Source organism: Aythya fuligula, chromosome 2 (assembly GCF_009819795.1).
Source record: "Aythya fuligula isolate bAytFul2 chromosome 2, bAytFul2.pri, whole genome shotgun sequence".
In the NCBI taxonomy this organism is placed as follows: Eukaryota; Metazoa; Chordata; class Aves; order Anseriformes; family Anatidae; genus Aythya; species Aythya fuligula.
In genome coordinates this window covers 158,839,242-158,862,047 of record NC_045560.1, presented here as the reverse complement: position 1 = coordinate 158,862,047, position 22,806 = coordinate 158,839,242, and the positions used below count along the sequence as shown (strand labels likewise).

Sequence of the window (22,806 nt, the reverse complement as noted above, 5' to 3'; positions counted from 1 at the left end):
AGAAAGCCAGCCTTCATATCACAGTTATACGAGTGGATGGGGACGCTTGAATCACTGATTTACACTTTATTTACACCAAAATGCAGATGTAAGGCTTGCAGCCTTCCCCGCTAGCCTCTAGCTTGCCCCCTTTGCCAGCTCGCAAGTTCTCCAGAACGAAGCCAGCTCCAGGACATCTGTTCACAGCGCTTGCATATTCAATTCACTGCTCTAGCCTCAATTTTCCTCATTTGGGTACGTTCCATCTTTCGTTTCCCTGAAAGGGAACAAAGAAGGGAATTCAAGTTTTCGGCAGCCGGGGCCGAAGCAGGGAGGGACGGCTCTTCAACGAAACCCATTCAGCTTTGAACCCAGCCGCTGGCTTCTAACCCCAGGGTGCCAAAACGAGATGGTTTTGTTCCAAGGGCTGACTGCACGGGGAGCTGAGCATCGTGTTCGCAGCGCAAAGCAAGCACGGCTCCACGCTGCAGCTTTGCCTTATCGGCACCAACTAGTGGGGTGATTCGAAGCACGTGGTGAAACACAAGACTTATGTGTAGTGGCCAAGCAGGCTTGCTTTAGATGGAGGCATTCTGCAAAACCACACCCCGAAAGAGCTTGCTCGCTCCCCAGTTAAAAAAGCCTTACAGATATTTGCACGCCACAGGGAGAAAATTTATACAGCGCTATCCGCGAGCGCGTTTTTAGCTACGTTACCCGCGTGCTCTAAGTGCAGATGGAGGGACATATGCCAGGAGTATCCAGAAGGATGCGTTGAGAATTTTTTTCCTGTTTTCCCCGTTGCTAAAAGAACAGGCACCTCGGTCCCAGTGGCCGCAGAGCCCCCTCCGCCTGCTTCCAAGGCGCTTTGATGCGCCGGAGAGACGCGCTCGAGGAACAAAAGCGCCTGGAGCGCTGCGTGAGCTGGTGGAAAGCTCATCCATATGCAGGCAAGGAGCAAGGTTTCGGAGAGAACCAAGCCCCAAATGGAGAGGGGCTGCCCACAAACGCCAGCCACGCTTCTCGTCGTGGTCTGGAGCACTGCTTCTGCCCATCCTCGACTCAATCCCGGAGCAGATCCTAAATTAGGTGGTAGGGATGCTCGGGAGGATGCCTACCAGCACGGGGCGGCCACAGCGAGGCCGATACAACCCACGGCTCCCAGATCGGGAGCAGAGGCTGCAGATGTCAAGAAGCAGCAGGCAACAGAGGGTTTTGCTGCCCAACCTGTTCCTCCTGCACACCGAGCTCGGTTTCTGCCCGGGGTTCATCTCAGTGGCTGGCTGGGGCATCATCTTCGCAGGAGACAACACGGAGGGGGTGGAGATGGCAAAACAAGCCCTGCTTCCTCTGATCTCATCCCCACCAGGCCTCCTGAGCACCAATTCGTGCTCTGCTGGAGGTAACGAGCAGTCAGCCCTGTTCCCAGGATTGATTTTTCACCCTCCACTACAGGAACGTCCTTTTGGATGTCAAGACAACTCAAGTGGAGCCGCTCTCACTCGGAACCTCAATTTGGGAGCCCAGCCCACGGTGGTGAAAAGGAGCAGCAGAAGCGATGCAGAGATGCAAGGACTTGCCCCCAAGCCCTTCATTTTTAAGAAACTACAGCAATCGAGCTGTCAAATCTCTAGAATGAACAAATTTTGGCGAGGGCAGGCGCTGCACCTCCTCAATCGAGGAGGCTCCGAAACCCTGCTCCTCCGGGCCCCATTCCTGCTTCTGCCTGTGACAACCCCCCCGTCCCCACGCCTCCCTTCCCGCTGAAGGAGAAAAGTGCATTGTTTAGGCGAGCTCCAGTTTGACAGAAAAATAATTACTGCAGAGGCACTTGTCAGGGTTTGAAGTTCTCGGCACATTTCTTACCTTGAACAAAAACCTCGAGAGCTTCCTGCTTTAAAAAAAAAATAAAAATATAAGTCTACGAGAAAAATGTACAAAGTTGTTCTGTAAAATGCTGTTTTTTATTTATTTTGTAAAATGAGGGCTGGGGGATTTTCTGAACGCCCCCCTCCACCCTCCTTTTCCCACATCTGACCCACGGCGCCGAGGGCTCAAGGTGACGTCGAGGAGACGTTAGCAATGCAGAAGAAGCGGGAGAGGGAAGAGAAAGGGCTCCTAAATGAGAGCCGTGTTGCTGTATTCATTTGCAATTTTCCCTTGCAGCTTTGCAGCAGGGCTGTTGGGAGCTTTGACAGATCCAACAGCGTCTCAGAAGGTGGAAGCGGGGATCTGAAAGCTCTCTGCAGCGCCGGGGAGGGGTAACGTGAGTCCTTCCCGACTGAGGTGCATAGGAAGCTCTTGGTTTTCTCTCCGTGGCTCAATGTCACCAAGCTGCACTCCATCTGGACCAGGCCCAGCACCAGCGCTCACATTATCCACCCAGGAGACCCCAAATTAGCGTGATCCTTTGCCTCAGAAAGGATCCAGACCTTGGAGCTTCCCAAATCCAGCAGCCCAGCGCCTCGCCACCAGCGCTCATTCAACCCCACCACCACGATTTTCAGGCTGGGGGTACACTGAAACGTGACTGCCCTCGTTTCCCAGAGCAGAAGGAGCTAGGTTGGAGGTCAAATGGGTGAAAAGAAGGGATTTTAGGAAGCAGGGAGGTAGAGGAAGTTTGGAACAAACACCGGGATACATTGCCACGAAGGAGAAAAGCGAAAAACCCACTCAGATCTCAGCCTCCATCCTTCCTCAAAAGGGAAAATCGCGCTGAGTGCATGTTCCTTTGGTCTTCAGCTTCCAGGTACCCCTGGGAGAGGGTTCCCAGAAGCACGGTGCAGCTCCAAAATCCTGGGGACCCTCTCGCTGTCCCCCCATGCTCCTTTTTTTTGCGCAACCGGGGCCGCGGGCAGCCCGCGTCGGCCTCCAGCGAGGGCTAAAACACGACCCCAGCTCCCAAACCCCAAGCAGCAGAGGTCGTCCTCCATCGAGGGGATGCACAACGAGGAACCGGAGCAAAAAACCTCCTCCAGCTTCACCCAGACCCCGCTGCCTTTTTTTTTTTGGGGGGAGGAAGTGCAGGAAAACCACACGCGTCGCCGCTCCGGGCGGAGACGCGCGCGCCCAGCATCCCTCAACTAAGAGTGATTTTCTGCCTGGTGCTTTCTCTAATTCTTCCCAAATGTTCCTGACCACACTCAGCGCTGCCGGAGTCACAGGCGTTTGTGTTTCGTTTTGCTTTCTTCCCTTTATTTTTTTTTTCTTCTATTTTAATTAAGCCCTTAGCAACTGCAGTGCACCAAGCGCACGGAGAAGGCTCCGCGCTGCCTCCAGTCCCCGCCGGGGAGAGGCCGGGGATTGGCAGGTGCTCACATTAGATTAGGAGGCAAAGAAGCTTACGAAGCAGAACTCAACATCACCTAGACGTCCACCAACAGGACTCAGAAAGCACCGAAGAGGCAGCTCAATCACTAACAAAACCCATGATACCTCCGTGCGCCCACCGGAGCCTCGCGTGCACGCGCTCGGCCGGCTCGGGGTGCGCTCCTCGACGTGAGTAATTTAACAGATGGACACCCAAAAAAACCCAGCAGGCTGAGAGGAAGCGAGCTGGGCTGTCCAAGCAGCAGCATCTTCCCTTTTTTCAAGTCCACGCCGGCACCTGAGCGCGCCGCCAAGGACAGCGCGGTGCCGATCCGGAGCCCACGAGCCCTTCGTAGCCTCCGGAGGATTTCGGTTTTGGGAGACTCTTTGTCTAAAGATCCCAGACAAAACCAGGGGTTGACTCCGGGCACCTAAATCCCCTCGCTTCCCGAACGCACCGCGTTGTCTGTCCGTCCTCCCCCACGATGGAAACCGCCGTCGATAAGCGCTGCTTGCACTAATGCAATCATCTCTCCCGGCCGCCTGCGAAAAGTGCTCTGAGGCTCGCGAGGAGCGCCACGGAAAGATCAATAAAATCCTAATGCCAACGTTTCTAGATGGCCAAAAAAAAAAAAAAAAAAAGCTTGGATTTCCAAACACGTCGCCGGTGGAAGGCATTTACATTCAAGCAGGGCGCGGGGCGGAGAGAGGGAGATCAATAAAAACGCAACGAGGCAGGCAGAAAAATGCCATCGCCTCGGGAAGGGGCAGGCCGGGAGCACAAATGGAGCGGCCGGGCTGGCATCGCTCTGCCCCTCGGCACCGCGCCGCGTGGCCTGGTGGTGAAGGGGATGATGGCTGCGTGGCCACGACCCGTTAAAGCCCTTAAATGAGGTCCCAGGACCCAGCATCGCTGCTCTGCACCGCCTCGGACACGTCGTGGTCTCCTCCCTTCCCATCTGTAGAATGGGCGCAGCGTCCAAGCGTTTTTGTGCACATTATACCCACATAATTCGGTGCAGAGCATCCCCGTCCTCAGCATTAGGACGAGGTCGGAAACACCGCGCTGTGGTATGCAAAACTCCACTTTTACCCCACGCTTGATGAGGTTTTTACTCTTAATTAACAGCCCCCAGCCCTACCCGCAGTGCAAAGCCACCTGAGGGTAGGCACCAAGCGATGCGATGATGCCCCCGGCACCCTTCCCTCCACGCCGCTCGCCCCGATGACCCCCCAGCTCCCTGCTTTCACCCTCCACAAGGGCTTTTTTCTTCAAACTCAAACATTATCCAGAAATCGAGCAGCCCAGCACCCCACCAGCACCATCGCTCGACCCAGGAACGAAACCTTCCAGGATCGCAGCGCCGGTAAGAATACAATCAGCAAAGCCTTCTCCCTCTGACAGTCCATTTCAGGCCTCATTTGCCACCGGTTTTATGAGGTGTTAATCAACAATCAGAAAATCCCACATCTTTCACCGCCCTAAATCACGCTGCCGGGTTACCACGCGGCGCGTTAATGCCCGTTTGCGTCTCCTTCGTGTTTATTATTTAAAAATACTTGATTTTTTTTTCTTTTTTTCTCTCCCCGGGGAAGCAGAATTATAGAATATTCCCGAGCTGGAAGGGACCCACAAGGATTATCGAATCCAACCCCTGGCTCCCCCAAAAATTCAGACCCAATGGGTCTCCCCCAAAAAGCCAGACCGTATGACGACGCGTCCCTGCTTTGCCTTGGTTATGAGGTGACCGACCCCATCAAGGAGCAGACCTGTGTTTTCTCTGCTCCTCCTTTTTCTGTTCAAAAAGCCTTTTTTTAATTTTTCTTTTTTGGCTCCCACAGACCTGGCCAGCTTCATCTCTAATTGGGGTTTGGCCTCACGAATTTTCTCCCTACGAAGGCAAACAACAAGATCCCCGTAGTCCTTCCACGCTGCCCGACCCTCCTTCCAGCAGCCCTACACTTTTTCTTGTTTCATGCCCAAACTCCAAGAGATGATCCCTGGACAGCCAAGCTCAGCCTTCAGCCCCGCCTTGACTTGTGATATTTTGGAATTGCCCAATCCCGTGCTTTTTAGGAGGCAGTGCTCAAAGACCGACCAGCGCCGATGGACCCTACAAAAGCGGTTTATTAGGGGACCCTACTACCGAGTGCCCTGAGCATCCTGCAGTCTTCTCTCCCCATATCCAGGTTTTCCTCCTGTCACCGAAAATTTTAAACTCAACCACTTATGGTCGCAACGACCAAAATGGCCAACAAATAAAATTCTACCCTAGAGCACTTGGTAATCCCAGGAGGTCTCCAAAAAGGGGGGTCCCGACCCTGCTCAGACGAGTGGCACGGCCGCGGGCAAGCCGAGCAGCACGGCACCTCTCCCGTTCCCCAGCACAACGCGGCTCCTTCACGGCTCGCCAGGGGCTGGTAAAGCGAGAAAACCAGCTTTGGGGGTTTTGGGAACAGCTCGAGAGGAACGAGAACCGGCTCAAAGGGCACGGCGCCGATGCTACCTGGCGAGCTTCTTCCCCTCGAAGCACCTGGAGCACATTTATCCCTCGCCTGCTTGCTTCTTGGCGACTGGGATGAAAAATAGCCAGGGAATAGGGGAAGAGAAGAGGAAGTATTACGGCCGAGATGTTCCCGAGGAGAGGCAGAGGAAGAGGAGGAAAGGTCGAGGCTCAATGCGTTATCTAGAGCATGTAAGGAAATAATCAGTGAAGCAAAAACGCAGGGGGGAAGAGCGCGGCTGCTGGAGACAGGAACGAGAAATTAACTCTTAAAAATAAAACACACTGCAGGGAAGAGGGCATTGTAACGATCTTAATCAGCAGCCCAAACGAAGCTCTGGCTGGTATTTATTGTCAGGGGCAAACCCGTTCACACCACCCTGCCGTAAAAACGCGTGGGTTGGGCGCTGCCGTTTGGCGACGGTGGCTGTGGCCAAGCCGAAAAACCCCGCACCCGACGATTTCTCCTCCACCCACGGAGCCAGGCCCCTCCGCCGTGCTCCCAGGGGGTTCTCAGCCCCGTTCCGTGCGGAAATTTTCCTCCTGGAAGCAGCCCGGGGCGCTGCAGCCTCCTCTTGCGCTTCGTGGTTTCGCCTCGGTTTGCGGGTTCTCGGCCGGGGGTTGCCGGGTGGTTTTCTTCTGCTTTTTTTTTTTTTTTTTAATTAAAAAAAATCACGTCTATTCACCCGTGGCTAGAGGGGAACTGCTGAAACTCTCGTCTTCCAGAAGAGGAACCAAACAACGTGAGTCTTCGGTCTTCGTACCAAACCCACCCAGAAAAACCCGCCCGGGATCCCTACCTAAAGGGATTAACTTCACGGGGTTCCTCAAGAGCACGAGTTGAGACGATCCCTTCCCAGGAATGAGGATAAAATAAAAGAAATTGGAATAAAAACCAGCCTATTTTTTTTTTTTTTTTTTTAAATCAACACCGCCCGTATCATCTCTGCTTTTAGGGTGCCAGGTTCGTTAGCGGGCACAGACGCATCGCGGCTCGTTAAGGCCACCCGAAATCGCGCCCGGCACCGCTGTTACCTTCAGCAGCTGCCCAGGGCTCGCCAGAAAAACCATTTCACGGCCGAAACCAGCACAGAAAAGCAGCTCCTGCCCCGATAACGGCAGGAAAAAACAGACAAAAAAACCCTAAACCAACCCCAAACCAGCCACCGACCGCCAGAGGCGTCGGGAAGACCCTTGGCGCAATGGGGGCACGGTTTGGGCAGCCCCCACCGCTCCGAGCTGCCGTTTCCGAGAGCCCAGGGCACTTCTGCTTCTCTTCTTAGGAGTTAACGACCTCATTTCAGGCAAGGGAGCGCGTTTTGAGGAGTCGCAGGCAGCCTCGAACCCCGTTGGTAATAAATGGTGGGAATTCGGCCGCGGGCGCCCCTCGGTATCGCCACGCGGACGGCGAGGTCGCTCCCTCCCCTCTTCCCATCCGGGGATGATCCTGGGCCACTCGAGTCCCACAAATCGCTGGGGTTAGCAGGAAGGAGGAATTTAGACCCAAAAAGGGTCCAGGTAGCGGGGACGGATGGGGATTTTAGGATCCAGGACACCCCGAGGGCGCACGAAGGTAACACCACCGGGTGAAGGCGAGGCGATGCGTGGCTCCTGGCTTACGAAACGAGCGTGGAAAGCAGCGGGAGGAGTGGAAGAAGCAGCAGCAGGAGCAGCAGGAGCAGCAGGAGCAGCAGCAGCAGCAGCAGCGAGCGCGGTCGGAGCCAACACCCCACATCGTCCCCGGCACCACGCCGGAGCCGCGACGCCGCCGGATCCCCCCCGGGCACCGCATCCCCCGATCCCTCCCGACCACCAGATCCCCCCCAAACCTCTAGATCTGCCCCAAAACCTCCAGATCTGCCCCAAAACCTCCAGATCTGCCCCCAAAACCTCCCAATCACCCCCCTGGGCATCGCGTGAAGGTTTCCAGCGAGGTCCGAGCGCGTTGGCCCAAGGAGCGGGCTGCGCATCGCCGTGCGGCCGCAGCGGGCTCGGGGACGGGCACGGCCACACCTCGCTCGCTACCGGCCACCTGCTGCTTTCGGGCTCACAAAAAAAAGCTCCCCGATTTTGTGGTTTTTAGGTATATATTCCTCGTTTTCGCATCATCCAGCTCCCCCCCCTTTTCAAAAGCCCACCCGGCGAGGGGGCCGGCGCGCGGCGGCGGCGGCGGCTGCGGGTTTCTCCGTAGAGGTCACCCGAAGGGTTGAGGGGAAGCCGCTACCACCGAGGAAAATTAAAAAAAAAAAAATACAATAAAATATATAAAAAAATGCTAAAAACAATAAAAACCTGCAGGTTTCGCAGCCCGGGGAACGGAGGGGAAGGGGAAGCAGCAGAGCAGCGCAGAGAAGGGAGGGGGGAATTAAAAAAAAATAAATAATAATAAAAAAATCCACGATCCGCCGCGCACGAGAAAATAAATACCCCCCCTCCGAGCCCCCCCGGCCCCGATGCAGCCCCCTCGGCTCGGCCCCGTATCCTTTTTCCCCCCCAAAATCCCCCCCTTTATGGGTACCCCCTGGCCGTGCCACACCTTGCACCGCCGCAAAAATCCTCCCCCAGCTGCAGCCCACGGGGAGCGGGGTGGGGATGTGGCCCCCCCCCCCAAAAAAGCACCCCCCCCCAAAAAAAAAAGCAGCCTCTCCCCCCCAAAAAAAAACCTATAGGGAGATGGGGGGGGGTAAGGCAATCCCATAGTGCCTATAGGGTGATATAGGGTGGGATCCGACCCCCCCATAATTAAAGGGGGGTGGGAATTCAGCCCCCCCCAAGGGAATAAAGGTGTGTGTGGGGGTTGGGGGGTGCCCCCCCCAAATTAGGGGCAGGGTATGGGGTGAATCCAACCCCCCCCCCATGGCCTCTATGGGGAGGGGGGATGGAGAGACCCCCCCTCAACCCCATATGGAGGGGGGATGGAGGGGGGGGGGGGTGAATCTTCCCCCCTCCCCCCCAAAAAAAAACAGCAGGGAGGGGGGAGCCAACCCCAAAAAGGTTGGGGGGGTGGGGGGGGGGCATAGCCCCCATATAGGGCCTAGAAATGGGGGGGCTGCAGCCCCCCAAGCAGCAGGGTGGGGTCAGGATCCGCCCCCCCCATTTTGCCAACGCCCCCCTGGAAATCAGGGTGGGGTTGGGAGCCCCCCCCCCCCAAACCCTATAGACCCCAAAATGATGGGGGGGGGGCAGGGCTGGGCTGGGACCCCCCCCATGGACCCCAAAAAGGGGGGGGGGTACCAATGAAAGTCTAAGCGCACCCCCCCAGAGCACATAGGGCCCCCCCCCAAATTAAATGGTGCCCCCTGCATGCATCCAGACCCCCACCCCAAAAAAAAATATGGGGGGGGTTCACCCACCCTCCCCCCAAATTGGGGGGGGGCAAACCCCCCCCCCAAAAAAAGGGGGGACCCCCCATATGGATATATAGGGGGGGTGGGGGATAAAGGGGGAGCCAGATCCCACCTCGGGGATACCGGGGGGGGGTCTGGGCCCTTTTTATCACCCCAAAACCCCCCCAAAATCCCCCCCCCCCCCCATCGCGATGCCGGCTCTCACCTCTCCGCCATGTTCCCGGCGGCCCTACCGCCCGCCGGCGGCCCCGGCCCGGCTCCCGGTGCAAGCTCCCATGGCTCATGGACCTTTAATTTCACCCAATTTACCCCCCAAAAAAATAAAAAAAAAAAAAATAAATAAATCCCGGTCCCCCCCCCACCACCACCACCCCCCCGCCGCCGCCACGCGCGCCGGAGCGCGCGCGCGCGCGGACCCCGCTCCCCCCACAGCCGCCGCCGCCGCCGCCTCCGCCCGACTGAGGCCGGCGCTCGCGCCGCGGCCCCGCCGCGTCCCCCCGTCACCAGCGACAACGGCGCCGCAGCCAATAGGGAGCGGCCAAGGGGGCGGGGCCGGGGGCCTCAAGCCACGCCCCTTCTCCCGCCCGCCCGCCCGCCCCGCAGGAGGGAAGGGGGGAGCCGCGGGGGGTGCTGGGAGTTGTAGTCCTCGCGTTGTAGTCCGCGCGCGGGGAAAAGGGGGGGCGGGGATGAGGGTGAGGGGGGAGGGAGGGAGGGGGAAGGGGGGTTTTTGGGGAGGAATCGCGCGATTCGGGCCGCGCAGCAGTGGGCTCGCCCTGGGCAGCCCCAGCAATGAATTTCTCACGTCTGAGGCAAATCTGCCCTCTTTTAGGTTAAAAAGTGCAGGCATGCACGCGGTGCGTGTGCATGTATGCGTGCAAGCACGCTGCGCACAGGTGCACGCACGCCGTACAGTGTGCAAAGTGCATGCACGTGAGCACATGGGTACACCTGGCTTACACACTGTGCATGTATGGTGCATGTATGATGCATACATGTGCACATACAGCACACACGCATGTGCATTTACACACACATACACGCTGCACGGTCACTCTCTGCACACAGCACACATGCACACACATGCATATATGTGCATACTGCATATAAGTGTGCATGCACACACCCATAGGGCTATGTACACATTGCATGCAGTGCACACACATGCACATGTGTGCACATGACATATAAATGTGCATACACACACCTGTAGGGCTATATGCATGTTGCATACATTGCACACGCATGCACATACGTGCACACCGCATGTAAATGTGCATACACACACCTGTAGGGCTATATGCACGTTGCACGAGGTTCACACACATGCACATGTGTGCACATTGCACTTACATACCCATAGGACACAACACACAGTGCACACACATGCACATGTGCACACCACATGTACGTGTGCATACACACACCTGTAGGGCTATATGCATGTTGCACGAGGTTCACACACATGCACATGTGTGCACACTGCATATAAGTGTGCATATACACACCCATAGGGCTATATGCATGTTGCACGCAGTGCACACACATGCACATGCATGCACACCACATATAAGAGTGCATGCACACACCCGTAGGGCTATATGCATGTTGCACGCAGTGCACACACATGCACATGTGTGCACATTGCACTTACATACCCATAGGACACAACACACAGTGCACACACATGCACATGTGCACACCACATGTAAGTGTGCATACACACACCTGTTGGACTATATACACGTTGCACGCAGTGCACATACATGCACATGTGTGCACACCGCATATAAGTGTGCATATACACACCCGTAGGGCTATATGCATGTTGCACGCAGTGCACACACATGCACATACATGCACACCGCATATAAGAGTGCATGCACACACCCCTAGGGCTATATGCATGTTGCACGCAGTGCATACGCATCCACATTGTGTGCATACACACACCTGTAAGGCTATATGCATGTTGCACGAGGTTCACACACATGCACATGTGTGCACACCGCATATAAGTGTGCATATACACACCCATAGGGCTATATACACATTGCATGCAGTGCACACACATGCACATATGTGCACACCACATATAAGTGTGCATACACACACCTGGAGGTCTATATGCATGTTGCATGACGTTCACACACATGCACATGTGTGCACATTGCACTTACATACCCATAGGACACTGCACACAGCGCACACACATGCACGTATGTGTGCAAATGCACACCCATGTACATATGTGTGCACATGCACGCCCGTAGCACTATATACACCTCTCACCCAGCATGCACACTGCCCCTCTGTGCACATTGCACATGCGTGTGCACACCCCCAGGGCTGTGTACCTGTTGCACACGCATGCAGTGCTTGCACACCACGTATCCCTGTCTATACACCCGTGCACATGCAGCGTGCAACGTTGCACACATATATGCACTGCTCGGTGCACACACGCATGCACAAGTGCACTTGCACATGCAAAAGCACAAAACCGGGGCCCCACAGCACCCTGTGCCCCCTGTCCCCCAGGATTTGTGCATCACAGGGCGCCCCCCATGCCCCACAGCCCCCCCTGACCTCCACCCACATCCGTGGCAGGGGGCAGCTTTTGACCCCTTCAAAACGTACTCAGGAATTAATAAAAAAAATGCCGAATTTGGAGAAGCAGCAGCTCGTTTCCTTCAGTTCGTCGGCAGCGGCCGGCACCAAACCACCTACAAAAAAAAAAAAAAAGAAAAAAAAAAAAAAAAGTGGTTTCCAGCCCGAATCTAAATCCTGACTTGTGAATTTGAAGGAATTTGGCCAAAATCACTTAGGGTCATTCTTCCCGTTTAGGGTCATTCCTCCCATTTAGGATCATTCCTTCCATTTAGGGTGATTCCTCCCATTTAGGGTCATTCTTCCCATTTAGGGTCATTCCCACTTAGGGTGATTCCTCCCATTTAGGGTGATTCCTCCCACTTAGGGTCATTCCTCCCATTTAGGGTCATTCCTCCCATTTCGGATCATTCCTCCCATTCTAGGGCCACAAAGCCAACCAAGACCTTTTACCTCCAACCTTTTGGAGACGAAGGTGGAAAGCAGCCCCCTGACCCCCACCCCCAACCCCGGGGACAGCAGGGCAGAGCCCGGCAGGCCAGGGATGTCCCCTTCACCCCTCGCTGCCGTGCATTAACTGCAGCATGTGAACAGCCCCCAGGAGAACCGCATTGATCGGGGACCCGCTGACGTGAAGGCACACGTCCCCAGTTAACCCAGTCGCTCATCCCAGTGCAGGCTGGTCTGCTCCGCTGTGCTCCGCAGGGGACAGGGGACGTGTCCCCAATCCAGGGGTGACCCCGTCTCCAGGATGCCACGGTGCCTGTTTTTTTTTTTTTTTTTTTCCCCAATTTTTCCTGGCTGAACCCCAGGAGATCGCCATCAGCCCGTTTCCTCCAGCCTGTCCCGGTCCCTCTGGATGGCAGCACGGCCCTGTGGTGTTCCACCCAGTCTGGTGTCACCTTCAACCTTGCTGAGGGAAGGCTCTGCCCCATCATCCTCATCGTTAAAGAAGATACTGGCGTCGCAGCCGAGGTTTTCTGCACCCTGCCCAGCACCTCCAGAAAGCCAGATTTCCAGTGCAGGAGCAGGCTCAAAGCCCTGAGCCACACGTAGCTCACATAGTGGGATTTTCTCTAAAAAAAAAGTAAGATTTGGGTCCTATCGTGTAACCTGCTGGGTTAGCAGAGTCATTCATCCATGCTCGCAGCTTTTTATCTGTCTGTATTTTGCAGACTGATTTTGCCAGGACATTTCGTGGCTCCGGATGCTGGAGCTTTGCGACCCAGGGACACGGTCACAACGAGCGACACGTGTCACCTGCACGTTTTAACCCATCGGAAACATGAAAATTTGGACCCAGTTCGGTGCTGAATTTTAAAGCTTTCCCGTAATTACTTAACTAACGCGTTTTCAGCGCCTGCAGTGTCACTTAAACACGATCAAACACACTTCAGCTGCCCAGGGAACGACGGCTCCTCGAATTCTACTTACAAAAAAAGCCTTGTTCATTTTCCATAAAAAAAAAAAAAAAAAAGGAACAGATGCATCCGCGCATCCCTAGGGCTTGCGGGTGGAGCTCTGAGCAGCACGAGGCATAGCAAGCAAGCAGCCTCAATGAGGATCCCGAAATCTGACTTCATGCAGAGGCACCCCTGGAGGAACGTCCCTTGGGGTGGCCAAAGCAGTGGGGTCCCGTGGGTCCACCTGCTGATTGCCTGCAGATCCTCCAGCGATGTCCTGCTCCAGGAGGCTTGGAGACCCAAAGGAGTTTGTCACGGGCTCCTTCGAGGCACAGCCCCACCATGCCTCTGTCCCCCCTTGGGCTCCTTGTCATGCGAGGGAAATTTTTGCACTTTTTTTTAGCCATGCCCACTGGACAGAGCACCGGCGATGGGTTTAGAAGATCAGAGCCCAGCAGCAGCTCCGGTGCCGCATTTCCACCTGCTCTCGAGCTAAGACCCCATTCCCGCGGCGTTTTCGGAGGAAACAGCAGAGAACAAACTTGCAAGCTCGTGCTTTTAATTTGAGGATCACTCACGAGGATGCTGACAGCCCCGAGGTGTAAATCCCACAAATCACACAAATGTGCCCTAGCTTTGTGAAGAGTGTTATAGGTGACCGTGCTTTGTCCTTTGCTTCAGATGCCTTCACGGGGAAAACTCTGAAACTTTAATGAAAAAGGGATTGAACGTGGCTCACCTAATCCCCTTGGTGTATGGCTGACCAGCTCCCACAGGTATGTGGCTCGCCAAATCCCACCGGCAAGCAGCTTGCACAAAAAGCAGGGAAAGGCTTTGCCTTCTCTTCCATTTTCATCCTGGGAGAGCAGGGAGGCAGTGCCTGGAGGGGCAGAGCTGGGGAGGCTCAGACGTGCCCAGCAACTGGCTGGGAGCCACGCAGCCCCGTGTCCGTGATGATATCAGGCTTGCTTTGCAGAGGTTTGCTTGCTTTGCAAATCAGAGCTGCCTGCAGGATGCAATGGGGGCTCCCAAATGATGTCCCAGAGACCCCTGCCACCCACCAGCGCCCAGGCCATCAGTCACTGTCACCGATATGAGCAGGAGGCATGGATAAACGGGTGCCAGAGCCCCAGGTCCCTGCAAGCTGCAACATCCCCAGGCTCGCTGCTCCAGCCCTGGGGCTGCCATTTGGCCGGGGCTGCCTTCTCTCTGCGCGGTGCTTTCTGGGAACCTTGAAGAAAATTGTTCTGTCTTGGAAACCTTGTGATGAATGCAGGGTGCCAGCATCCCAGGCCCATGAATACCTGCTGTCCCTGTTGCCATGGAAACAGAAGACTTATTATGTTTTAATATTTTTAAGCTATATAAAGACTTGAAACATCCCTCAAACCCCCAATGATTAAACAAGAGAAGCAATGAAAAAAAAAATAATAAAATAAATGCACCCTTCCATCAAGCTACATTTCCAAAAGCCACAGCAGCATCAACTCCCTCTTACCAGCCCCAGCCTCCCCGCTCCACCCCAGTTAAATTTATCATGTGGTGTCAAAATGTTCTGCAGGCACTGGGAGAGGGATGCTTTAGGATCAGCCAAAGGCTACGGGGACATGCAGATGGGGGCATGTTGTTGAAGGCAAGCACAGGGACACTTTTCTCCATGTCTAACGCATCCCATGGGATGGCAGCTTCCAGATGAGGAGGGTTCAGAATGCCCAAGGGCAACAGGCTGTGGAGAAAACAGCACGATGCTCGATTCCTTGTGGCATCGCTGCTACTGCCACGGTCCCGGTCCCTGGAACTGGCACACAAGTTACAGCAAGTGGTGCCTGGCCCGAAGAGCAGCGCTACCTCTGCATCACGTTTGAGAGAGAGGCACTGCCTCGTGCTCTGGAACAGGTTCCCCAGGGACGTGGTCACGGCACCAAGCCTGTTGGAGTTTAAGAAGGGTTTGGACTGTGCTCTTAGTCATATGGTCGGAATCTTTGGGTAGATCTGGGTGGTGCCAGGAGTTGGACTGGATGATCCTTGTGGGTCCCTTCAAATTCTATGATTCTAGAAAATGAGGGCCTCAATAAAGACTCCACTCCTCCCTAATCCCCACCTGGGCACTGAGCTGTTGACCGCAACTCTTGGAATGTGACCATCCAGCCAATACACTATCTGCTGAGTGACCGTCATGTCTTTATATTGTAGTGACAAGGAGATAAGTAAGAGCATCATCCAAACGCTTCCTGAACACCAATGGGCTTGGGCGATGATCACCTCTGAGCCCTGCTTTTTTTCTTCTTCTTTTTTTCTTCTTTGGTGAAGTTGGAAGAGCATTGGGAGAAGAAAGGAAGAGGAGGCATCTGAGGATATGGGATGCAGATTGATTTTATTGAGGAAAACATGAAACTGAGAGAGCGTCAAGGTGCACATTCTGAGGTGCCAGGAGGGCAACCACCAGCCTACGTCCCTTGCGCAGAGCAGATTTTCCCAGAGCCCCAAGGTCTCCCTACCCCCAGTAGGAGCAGCCCCAGAAGGTTTCCGGAGGGATTGTGCTAGTGAGCAAGGCATTGCAGCAGAGAGTAGCAGCTGTAGGTGCTGGTGCTACGGAAAGGAGAAAGAGGAAGAAAGAAGGAGGTATGTTGGCCATGTTTCCTGACAGCAAGGGCTGGCCCCTTCCTTGCTTGCTGGCTTTCTTGTGCCATGGAATGAGCTACGGCTGGTGAGCCCGTGTGCCATGAGTGGCACAGAGGAGCATCCTCAGCCTGAGAGCTGACTGGAACGGTGTTGGAGATGCTGTCAGGGGTGTTGGCATGGGTCCTTAGCAGGGGTAGCAGGCTCTTCCACCAGAGATGCAGCCCAGGCCTCCCAAGCCAAAGCCTCCAAGGCCAAAGCCTCCGAAGCCGCCGGAGGAGACGGGCACTCCCTGGGCGCTGAGGTTGCTGCCCACAGCAGCTGATGCGGAGGATCCAACGGCGGTGTTCTGGGGGAAGGAGCTGAGGATGGGTCCTGGCAGGGTGACCAGCACGGTAGGAGGCTGGATGACGACGCGGGAGTCCTCGCACTGCCTGACACAGGGCTCGTTGCAGCTGTTAGCCAGCGGGGTGGGTCCGCAGGGGCGGCAGATGTCGTAGCAGGACATGTCTGTGGTGTGGAGGGTGCCTGGAAGAGAGGGTGTTTGGAAGGTGGAGGGTGTTAGGGGTGTGTGGAGCAGTGGTTGGGGAGGCCAAGAGAGCGGGGAGGCCTTGGATTTTATGAGAGCATGGAGATGGGGAGGTGGAAGGGCTGCTAAGTGTGGGGGCAGAGGGCATATGGAGAGATGGGCCCCGTGGAGTGGTTGAAGAAAAGGATTGGGGTTCAGACTCACCTTGTTGGGTGCAGGGGAGAAGGCGTCAGGAGGAGTGTGTGAGGATGCGAGGTGCAGGGCCGGCTTTTATGCTGGTCCTTGAGTGCCCGCAGGGTGAGAGAGCCTCTGCGCATGACAACATTTGGCGTAAGCTCCTCTTACATGCCAAAGCCTGGCAAGTAATGAGTTGAGGTGTGGTGTCCTTCCCACAACTTGACCTTTTCATTTCCTCCTTTTGAGGACATGGTGTTAGATCCTGGTGGCACCTTCAAAGTGAGAGTATTAGAGGCCGTGGCATTTCTCTGAAAGGTGCATGGGAGGGCAGGTAGATGATGTGGCCAAGGGCTGGCTGAGGTGCGGTGTCATGAGTGAGGTCTTTGCGTGGCATTCATGTGGTGTGGCCCAGCCACACTGGGCTTTGTGGCTATGAAGAAGTCATTGCAGTGGATAGCATCAGGCATAGAATTGGGTGCTATGAAAAGAAGGAATGAGAGGTGAGTAGGTCCTACACTGGCCATGTTTCCTGACACCATGTGCTACCTCCCTTTCCTCTAAAACCATAGCCACCAGAGAACACAAGGCTTGATGCTCTGCTTGATGGAATTTCTTGGGCTGGGTGTTGAAGTCCTTGCGGTCTGCAACTCAAAGGTTGTGTGATATCAAAGCCTTCCACTTCTTAGCCAAGGTGACCCGTTTGCAGGCTGCCCGACAGGTGAGTAGTGCATGTTGCTGAGGAAGATGGAGAAACTGTGCCACTGAATGTACTGAAGTGCACAGGACCTGTCAGGTTGCACACAAAATGCTGAGAGTCCTGGCTGATATCTTCACTAGTCTGCTTTCATCTTTCTTTGAACGTTTATGGTGACTGGGTTCCTGAAGACTGGAAGAGGTTGATCCCACTCCTATGTTGAACAAGACAGAGAAGGAATATCTGGGGAACTGCAGGCTGGCTGGACTGCCATCAGTCTCTGGGAAGGTCTGGAAGGAAATCCTCTTGGGAAGCACTGCCCAGAACACAAAGGATAAGAACATGATGGGGAGTATTAAGCATGGATTTAGAGAACTGAAGTCAGACTTGAGCTGGGAGAATAGATCATCCCCCACCTCGCTACAGCCTCTTTAAAGTATCCGTAGAGTGCAATAAGGTCGTCCCTGAGCCTCCTCTTTTCCAGGTTGAACAATCCCAGATCCATCAGCCGCTCCTTGTAAGACTTGTTCTCCAGACCCCTCACCAGCTTTGTTGCCCTTCTCTGGTCTCTTTTGAGCACCTCCATGTCCTTCTTGTAGCGAGGGGCCCAAAACTGAACACAGTACTCGAGGTGCGGCCTCACCAGAGCCGAGTACAGGGGGATAATCACTTCCCTAGCCCTGCTGGCCACACTGTTTCTTATACAAGCCAGGATGCTTTTGGCCATCTTGGCCACCTGAGCTCACTGCTGGCTCAGTGGAAGGAGTGTGGTGTTGGAGAGATAAAGATCGTCTTCCATATACAGAAGAAATATTATAGAGTCCTAATGAGAAGGGACCAAGTTCTTAAAGTGTGTGCAAACCACGTTATCAACAAAGAAATGATTTTAGTACCCTCTGATACATCAAACAATGCTTTAATATGGATGGCCACGGATTATGCTGATGGTGAAGTAAAAGTAGAACAACTTGCAGTCAGATTTTAAAGTCAAGAAATGGGTAATTCTTTCAAGAAGAGATGTGAAGAATGGCAGCAAAGCCTGTCAGAACTGCAGAAGGGACAAGGGCTGGCTTTTATGCTGGTCAGCGAATACCTGCAGGGTGAGAGAGACTTTGCACATGATAGGATTTGGCATGAGCTGCTCTTACATGCCACAACCCCTCAAGTAATGAGGTGGGGTGTGATCTCCCCACAATGTTCTGCCTCCATTTCATCCTGTTGAGGATGTTGGAAGTGGCGGAACATTTCAAGTGAGAGTATTAAAGACCGAAGGATAGCTTTTGAAGGTTCATGTAGGGGTGGATAAATGTTGCATTCAAAAAATGGGAGAGGTGCATTGTTGTCCGTGAGGTCATAGTTTGGCACTCATGAGTTGTGGTCGTTGGCTTTGTTGTGTTGAGGAGGCCCCCCTTGTTGGCATCCACAGTAGGTTGGCCAGTGTTTCTCAGGTATGCTGGGCGTGATGCGCTACCACTTGCATCACATTCACTCCCTCTGTGCCTTCATCCCAACTCATCAGCCTGCGTTTAGCCCTTGTCTTTCCTGTTGGGTGTGCTTCATTGGTGGCATGGTGACCATCTTGCACGTAGAGGCTGTACGTGGGAGCAAGTGTATGGGAGCAAGACCCCTGTCTTGTCCCTGGGGCCGCAGTCCAAAGAGGCAGAGAAGAGGTGTTTGCATAGCAGGGTGTTGTAGTCTCAGGCCTGTCTCAGGGCTGACAAGACTAAGTGCATTGGGAGCCCTGTCATGCTTCTTCAAGGGTTGCATTGGCACCTCCATTGAGCTCCCTTTTCTATGGCCAGCACGTTGACAACAAGGGCTTTGGCCTAATGCAGTTTGGTGGGAATCCCTTAGGCTGTCTGTTGAGGCCTGGGAGAGGCTGTGAGATTTGTGAGGGGCAGGGACAGACATGTGGGAGTGTCCAGAAGGTCTGGGCCCAAAGCACTGGGGTCTTCTTTGAGGTGAGTGTCAAGGGGGAATCCTATTTCTGTGCATGGTTTTCAGTGTTGACACATACAATGTGGACGTTTCAGAGGGGAGCTGGAGGTGTGCATGCTGCTTGTGGCTGTGGACCTGAGGCCCCAGTGGTCGTGGTTGCATTCTGAGGAGTGGGGAATGGCAAGTGCAGCCCCTGATCTGCCAAGGTGACTGTTTTGAAGGGTTTCCACTGCAGCTTGTTGACAAAGATGCTGGGGAGTCTGTGTAACTGGTTATGCAGGAGTACATGGGACCCAATGGGCTACACCTGCAAACACTGAATGTCCCAGGTGATATGTTTGCAATAGCAGTTTCAGTTATTTTTGAAAGGTCATGGTGACTGGGAGAGGTTCCTGAAAACTGGAAGAGACTCATCCCACTCTTTTGTTCAAGAAAAGTTGAAGGAGGAATTTCTGGGAAACTGCAGCCTGGTCAGCCTGACATCAGTCCCTGGGAAGGTTCTGAGGAAATCCTCCCTGAATGTATTTTCAAGTACGGAAACGTGATGGAGCGTAATCAGCATGGATTTTTAGAGAGCATATTCCATGTGTGCCTACACCGCATCTTCTACGTAGAAGTGACTGACGTCCTACCTATATGTAGGACTCTGTGATAGTGTTTGTTGTGAAGGTGGAGGATCAGAGAGGCACAAACAACATCGGTTATTGGCTCGGCACTGGACAGTTTTAGGTCCCTTTGTAGATGGCTGAAACAGGCCCTTATCAAACATGGGGCAGCTGCTTAATTCATCTCACTGAGGCCTCCTCTGTAGTCCCCACTACCAAAATTTTTCCACGTAACAACAGCACAACAGGAGAGGTCTTGTGGCACTTTTCGACCTGATCTTGAACCATGTACTTAAACAGGGAGAAGAAGGAATCATCATAGAATCATAGACTGTCTCACCTTGGAAGGAACTTTAAGGATCATCTTACTCCAGCCCCCTGCCGTAGGAAGGGATGTCACCCACCATATTACGTTGGCCAAGGTCCCAACCAGGCTGGCCTTGAACACCACCGGAGCTGGGGTAACCACAACTTACCTGTACCATTGCCTCACCACCCTCACAGTGAAGATTTTCCTCCTAATATCTAGTCTAAATCTATCCTTTTTCAGTTGAAGACCATTACCCCTTCTCCTATCATTATCTACACGAGTAAAGAGATATTCTCCATCCTTTGTGAAGACCCCTTTAACTACTGAAAGGCCTCAAGGAAGCCTCCGCAGAGCCTTCACTTCTCCAGGCTGAACATCCCCAGCTCTCTGAGCCTTCTTTCATAGGAAAGCTGGTCAAAGTAGAGCCTCATGAGGACAGAAAAGAGGCGGGCAATCAACTCCCTCACTATGCTGGTTACTGCTCTGTTGATGCAGCACTGCATGCAGTTGGCCTTGTGGGCTGCAGGCATGCACTGCTGGATATTGTAGAGCCTTTCATCCAGCAGAACAACCCAAGTCCTTCTCTGCAGGTTGCTCTCATTGAGTTCTTCTCCCAGTCTGTACTCCTGTCTGGGATTGCCCTGACCCACGTTCAGTACATGGACTTGTTGAACCTCACGTGGTTCACATGGGCCTGCTTCTCCAGCCTGTCTAGGTTCCTTTGGATGAAGAGCATTGGGTGAAGAAAGGAGGAGTGTCAGGCTGGCATGCATAAGAACTTTATTAAGGAAGACTCATGAAAAGGAAGGTGCACAAGCAGCAGAGCATCCTCAGTCCATGAAGTTGGTTGCAGGGCATTGTTAGCTGCTGTCAGGGGTGTTGGCGTGGGTCCTTAGCAGGGGTAGCAGGCTCTTCTGCCAGAGAAGCAGCCCAGGCCTCCGAAGCCAAAGCCTCCAAGGCCAAAGCCTCCAAAGCCACCGGAGGAGACGGGCACTCCCTGGGCGCTGAGGTTGCTGCCCACGGCAGCTGATGCGGAGGATCCAACGGCGGTGTTCTGGGGGAAGGAGCTGAGGATGGGTCCTGGCAGGGTGACCACGACGGTGGAGGGCTGGATGGCAACGTGGGAGTCCTCGCACTGCCTGACACAGGGCTCGTTGCAGCTGTTAGCCAGCGGGGTGGGTCCGCAGGGGCGGCAGATGTCGTAGCAGGACATGTCTGTGTTGTGGAGGGTGCCTGGAAGAGAGGGTGTTGGGAAGGTGGAGGGTGTTGTGGGCGTGAGGAGTGGTGGTGCAGGAGGCCAAGGGAGTGGGGAGGCCTGGGATTTTATGAGAGCATGGTAGTGGGGAGGTGGAAGGGCTGCTGAGGTTGGGGGCAGAGACTGTGTTGGGAGGCAGGTGAAGGAAGGGATCGGGGTTCAGACTCACCTTGTTGTTTGCAGGGGAGAAGGCGTGTGGTGGAGTGTGTGAGGGAGCGAGGTGCAGGGCCGGCTTTTATGCTGGTCCGTGAGTGCCTGCAGGGCGAGAGAGCCTCTGCGCATGACAACATTTGGCGTGAGCTGCTCTTCCATTCCAAAGCCTGGCAAGTAAAGAGGTGGGGTGTGGTGTCCTTCCCACAACTTGACCTTTTCATGTCCTCCTAGTGAGGACATGGTGTTAGATCCTGACGGCACCTTCAAAGTGAGAGAATTAGAGGCTGGAGCATTTCTCGGAAAGGTGCATGGGAGGGCAGGTAGATGATGTGGCCAAGGGCTGGCTGAGGTGCGGTGTCATGAGTGAGGTCTTTGCGTGGCATTCATGTGGTGTGGCCCAGCCACACTGGGCTTTGTGGCTGTCAGCAAGTTATTGCAATGGACAGCATCGGGCATAGAATTGGGTGCTATGAAAAGAAGGAATGAGAGGTGAGTAGGTCCTACACTGGCCTTGGTTCCTGACACCATAGGCTTCCCCCCCTTTTCGTCCAAAGCTGAAGTTCCCAGAGAACACAAGGCTTGACGCTCGGCTTGATGGGATTTCTCGGGCTGAGTTGTGTGGTCTGTGAGCGGTCCTGAGGTTCATGAAAGGCAGAGGACAAGAGGGAGTGTGAGAAAGGGCCAGCTGGGAGCCATCATCTTTTGGGGGATGATATTTGGGATTTGTGTCAAGGAGGAAACCTATTTCTCTGGCCAGTGTGTAATTTTCTGAAAGATGATTTGGACATTTCGGTTGGAAACTGGAAGCATGCAAGCTAAACCTGCAAAGGGTGAGTGAACATCAAGGTCTTCCACTGGTTAGCCAAGGCGAGTGTTTCATGGCCTGGCTCTCAGGCGAGTAGTGCACATTGCCAGGAAGACGGAGAAGCTGTGCCACTGGATGTACTGAAGTGCACAGGACCTGTCAGGTTGCTCCTACAAATGCTGAGAGTCCTGGCAGATATCTTCAGAAGGCTACTTTCATCTTTCTTTGAAAGTTGATGGCAACTGGGTTCCTGAAGACTGGAAGAGGTTCATCCCACTGCGATGTTCAACAGATGCAGAAGAAAGGTGTGGGGAACTGCAGGCTGGTCACTTTGTGATCGGACACAGTGTACGATCGTGGTGCAAAAGAAAGCAGCTATAGGGTGTGCTAATGAGGGGAAATTGTTTCAGAAGGCATGGGCAGAAGGGCTTTAGAATGATGAAGCTTGTGTTTGGTCACTTGTAAGTCTTGGGTGATGTATTTGAAGGTGTTGTGGCCCTTTTCAACCTATCCCGATGACCTCTAGAGCTTTGCCTTTGTGCTGAGGGAAGTGGGAAGAAGAAGGGAAGAGG

At 54.2% G+C, this 22,806-nt stretch overlaps 1 protein-coding gene and 2 pseudogenes across 12 annotated transcripts in view; all 3 read right to left on the bottom strand.

Moving 5' to 3' along the window:
- The window catches only part of ARHGAP39 (Rho GTPase activating protein 39), an 84,287-nt gene extending 74,815 nt beyond the window's left edge, over positions 1–9,472 (bottom strand). For all 12 annotated transcript variants that reach the window (XR_004252878.1, XR_004252881.1, XR_004252882.1 and 9 more), the window contains exon 1: positions 9,345–9,472. Coding sequence is in view for 3 of the 12 variants with exons in the window: in XM_032180875.1 (XP_032036766.1) it covers positions 9,345–9,355 (11 nt within the window). In the remaining 9 variants the exon portion in view is untranslated. The remainder of the gene's footprint in view (positions 1–9,344) is intronic.
- Positions 9,473–15,955: 6,483 nt separating this feature from the next.
- LOC116486881 lies at positions 15,956–16,614 on the bottom strand (annotated as a pseudogene).
- A 4,299-nt stretch (positions 16,615–20,913) lies between these two features.
- Positions 20,914–21,558, bottom strand: LOC116486649 (annotated as a pseudogene).
- Between the last annotated feature and the right edge of the window lie 1,248 nt (positions 21,559–22,806).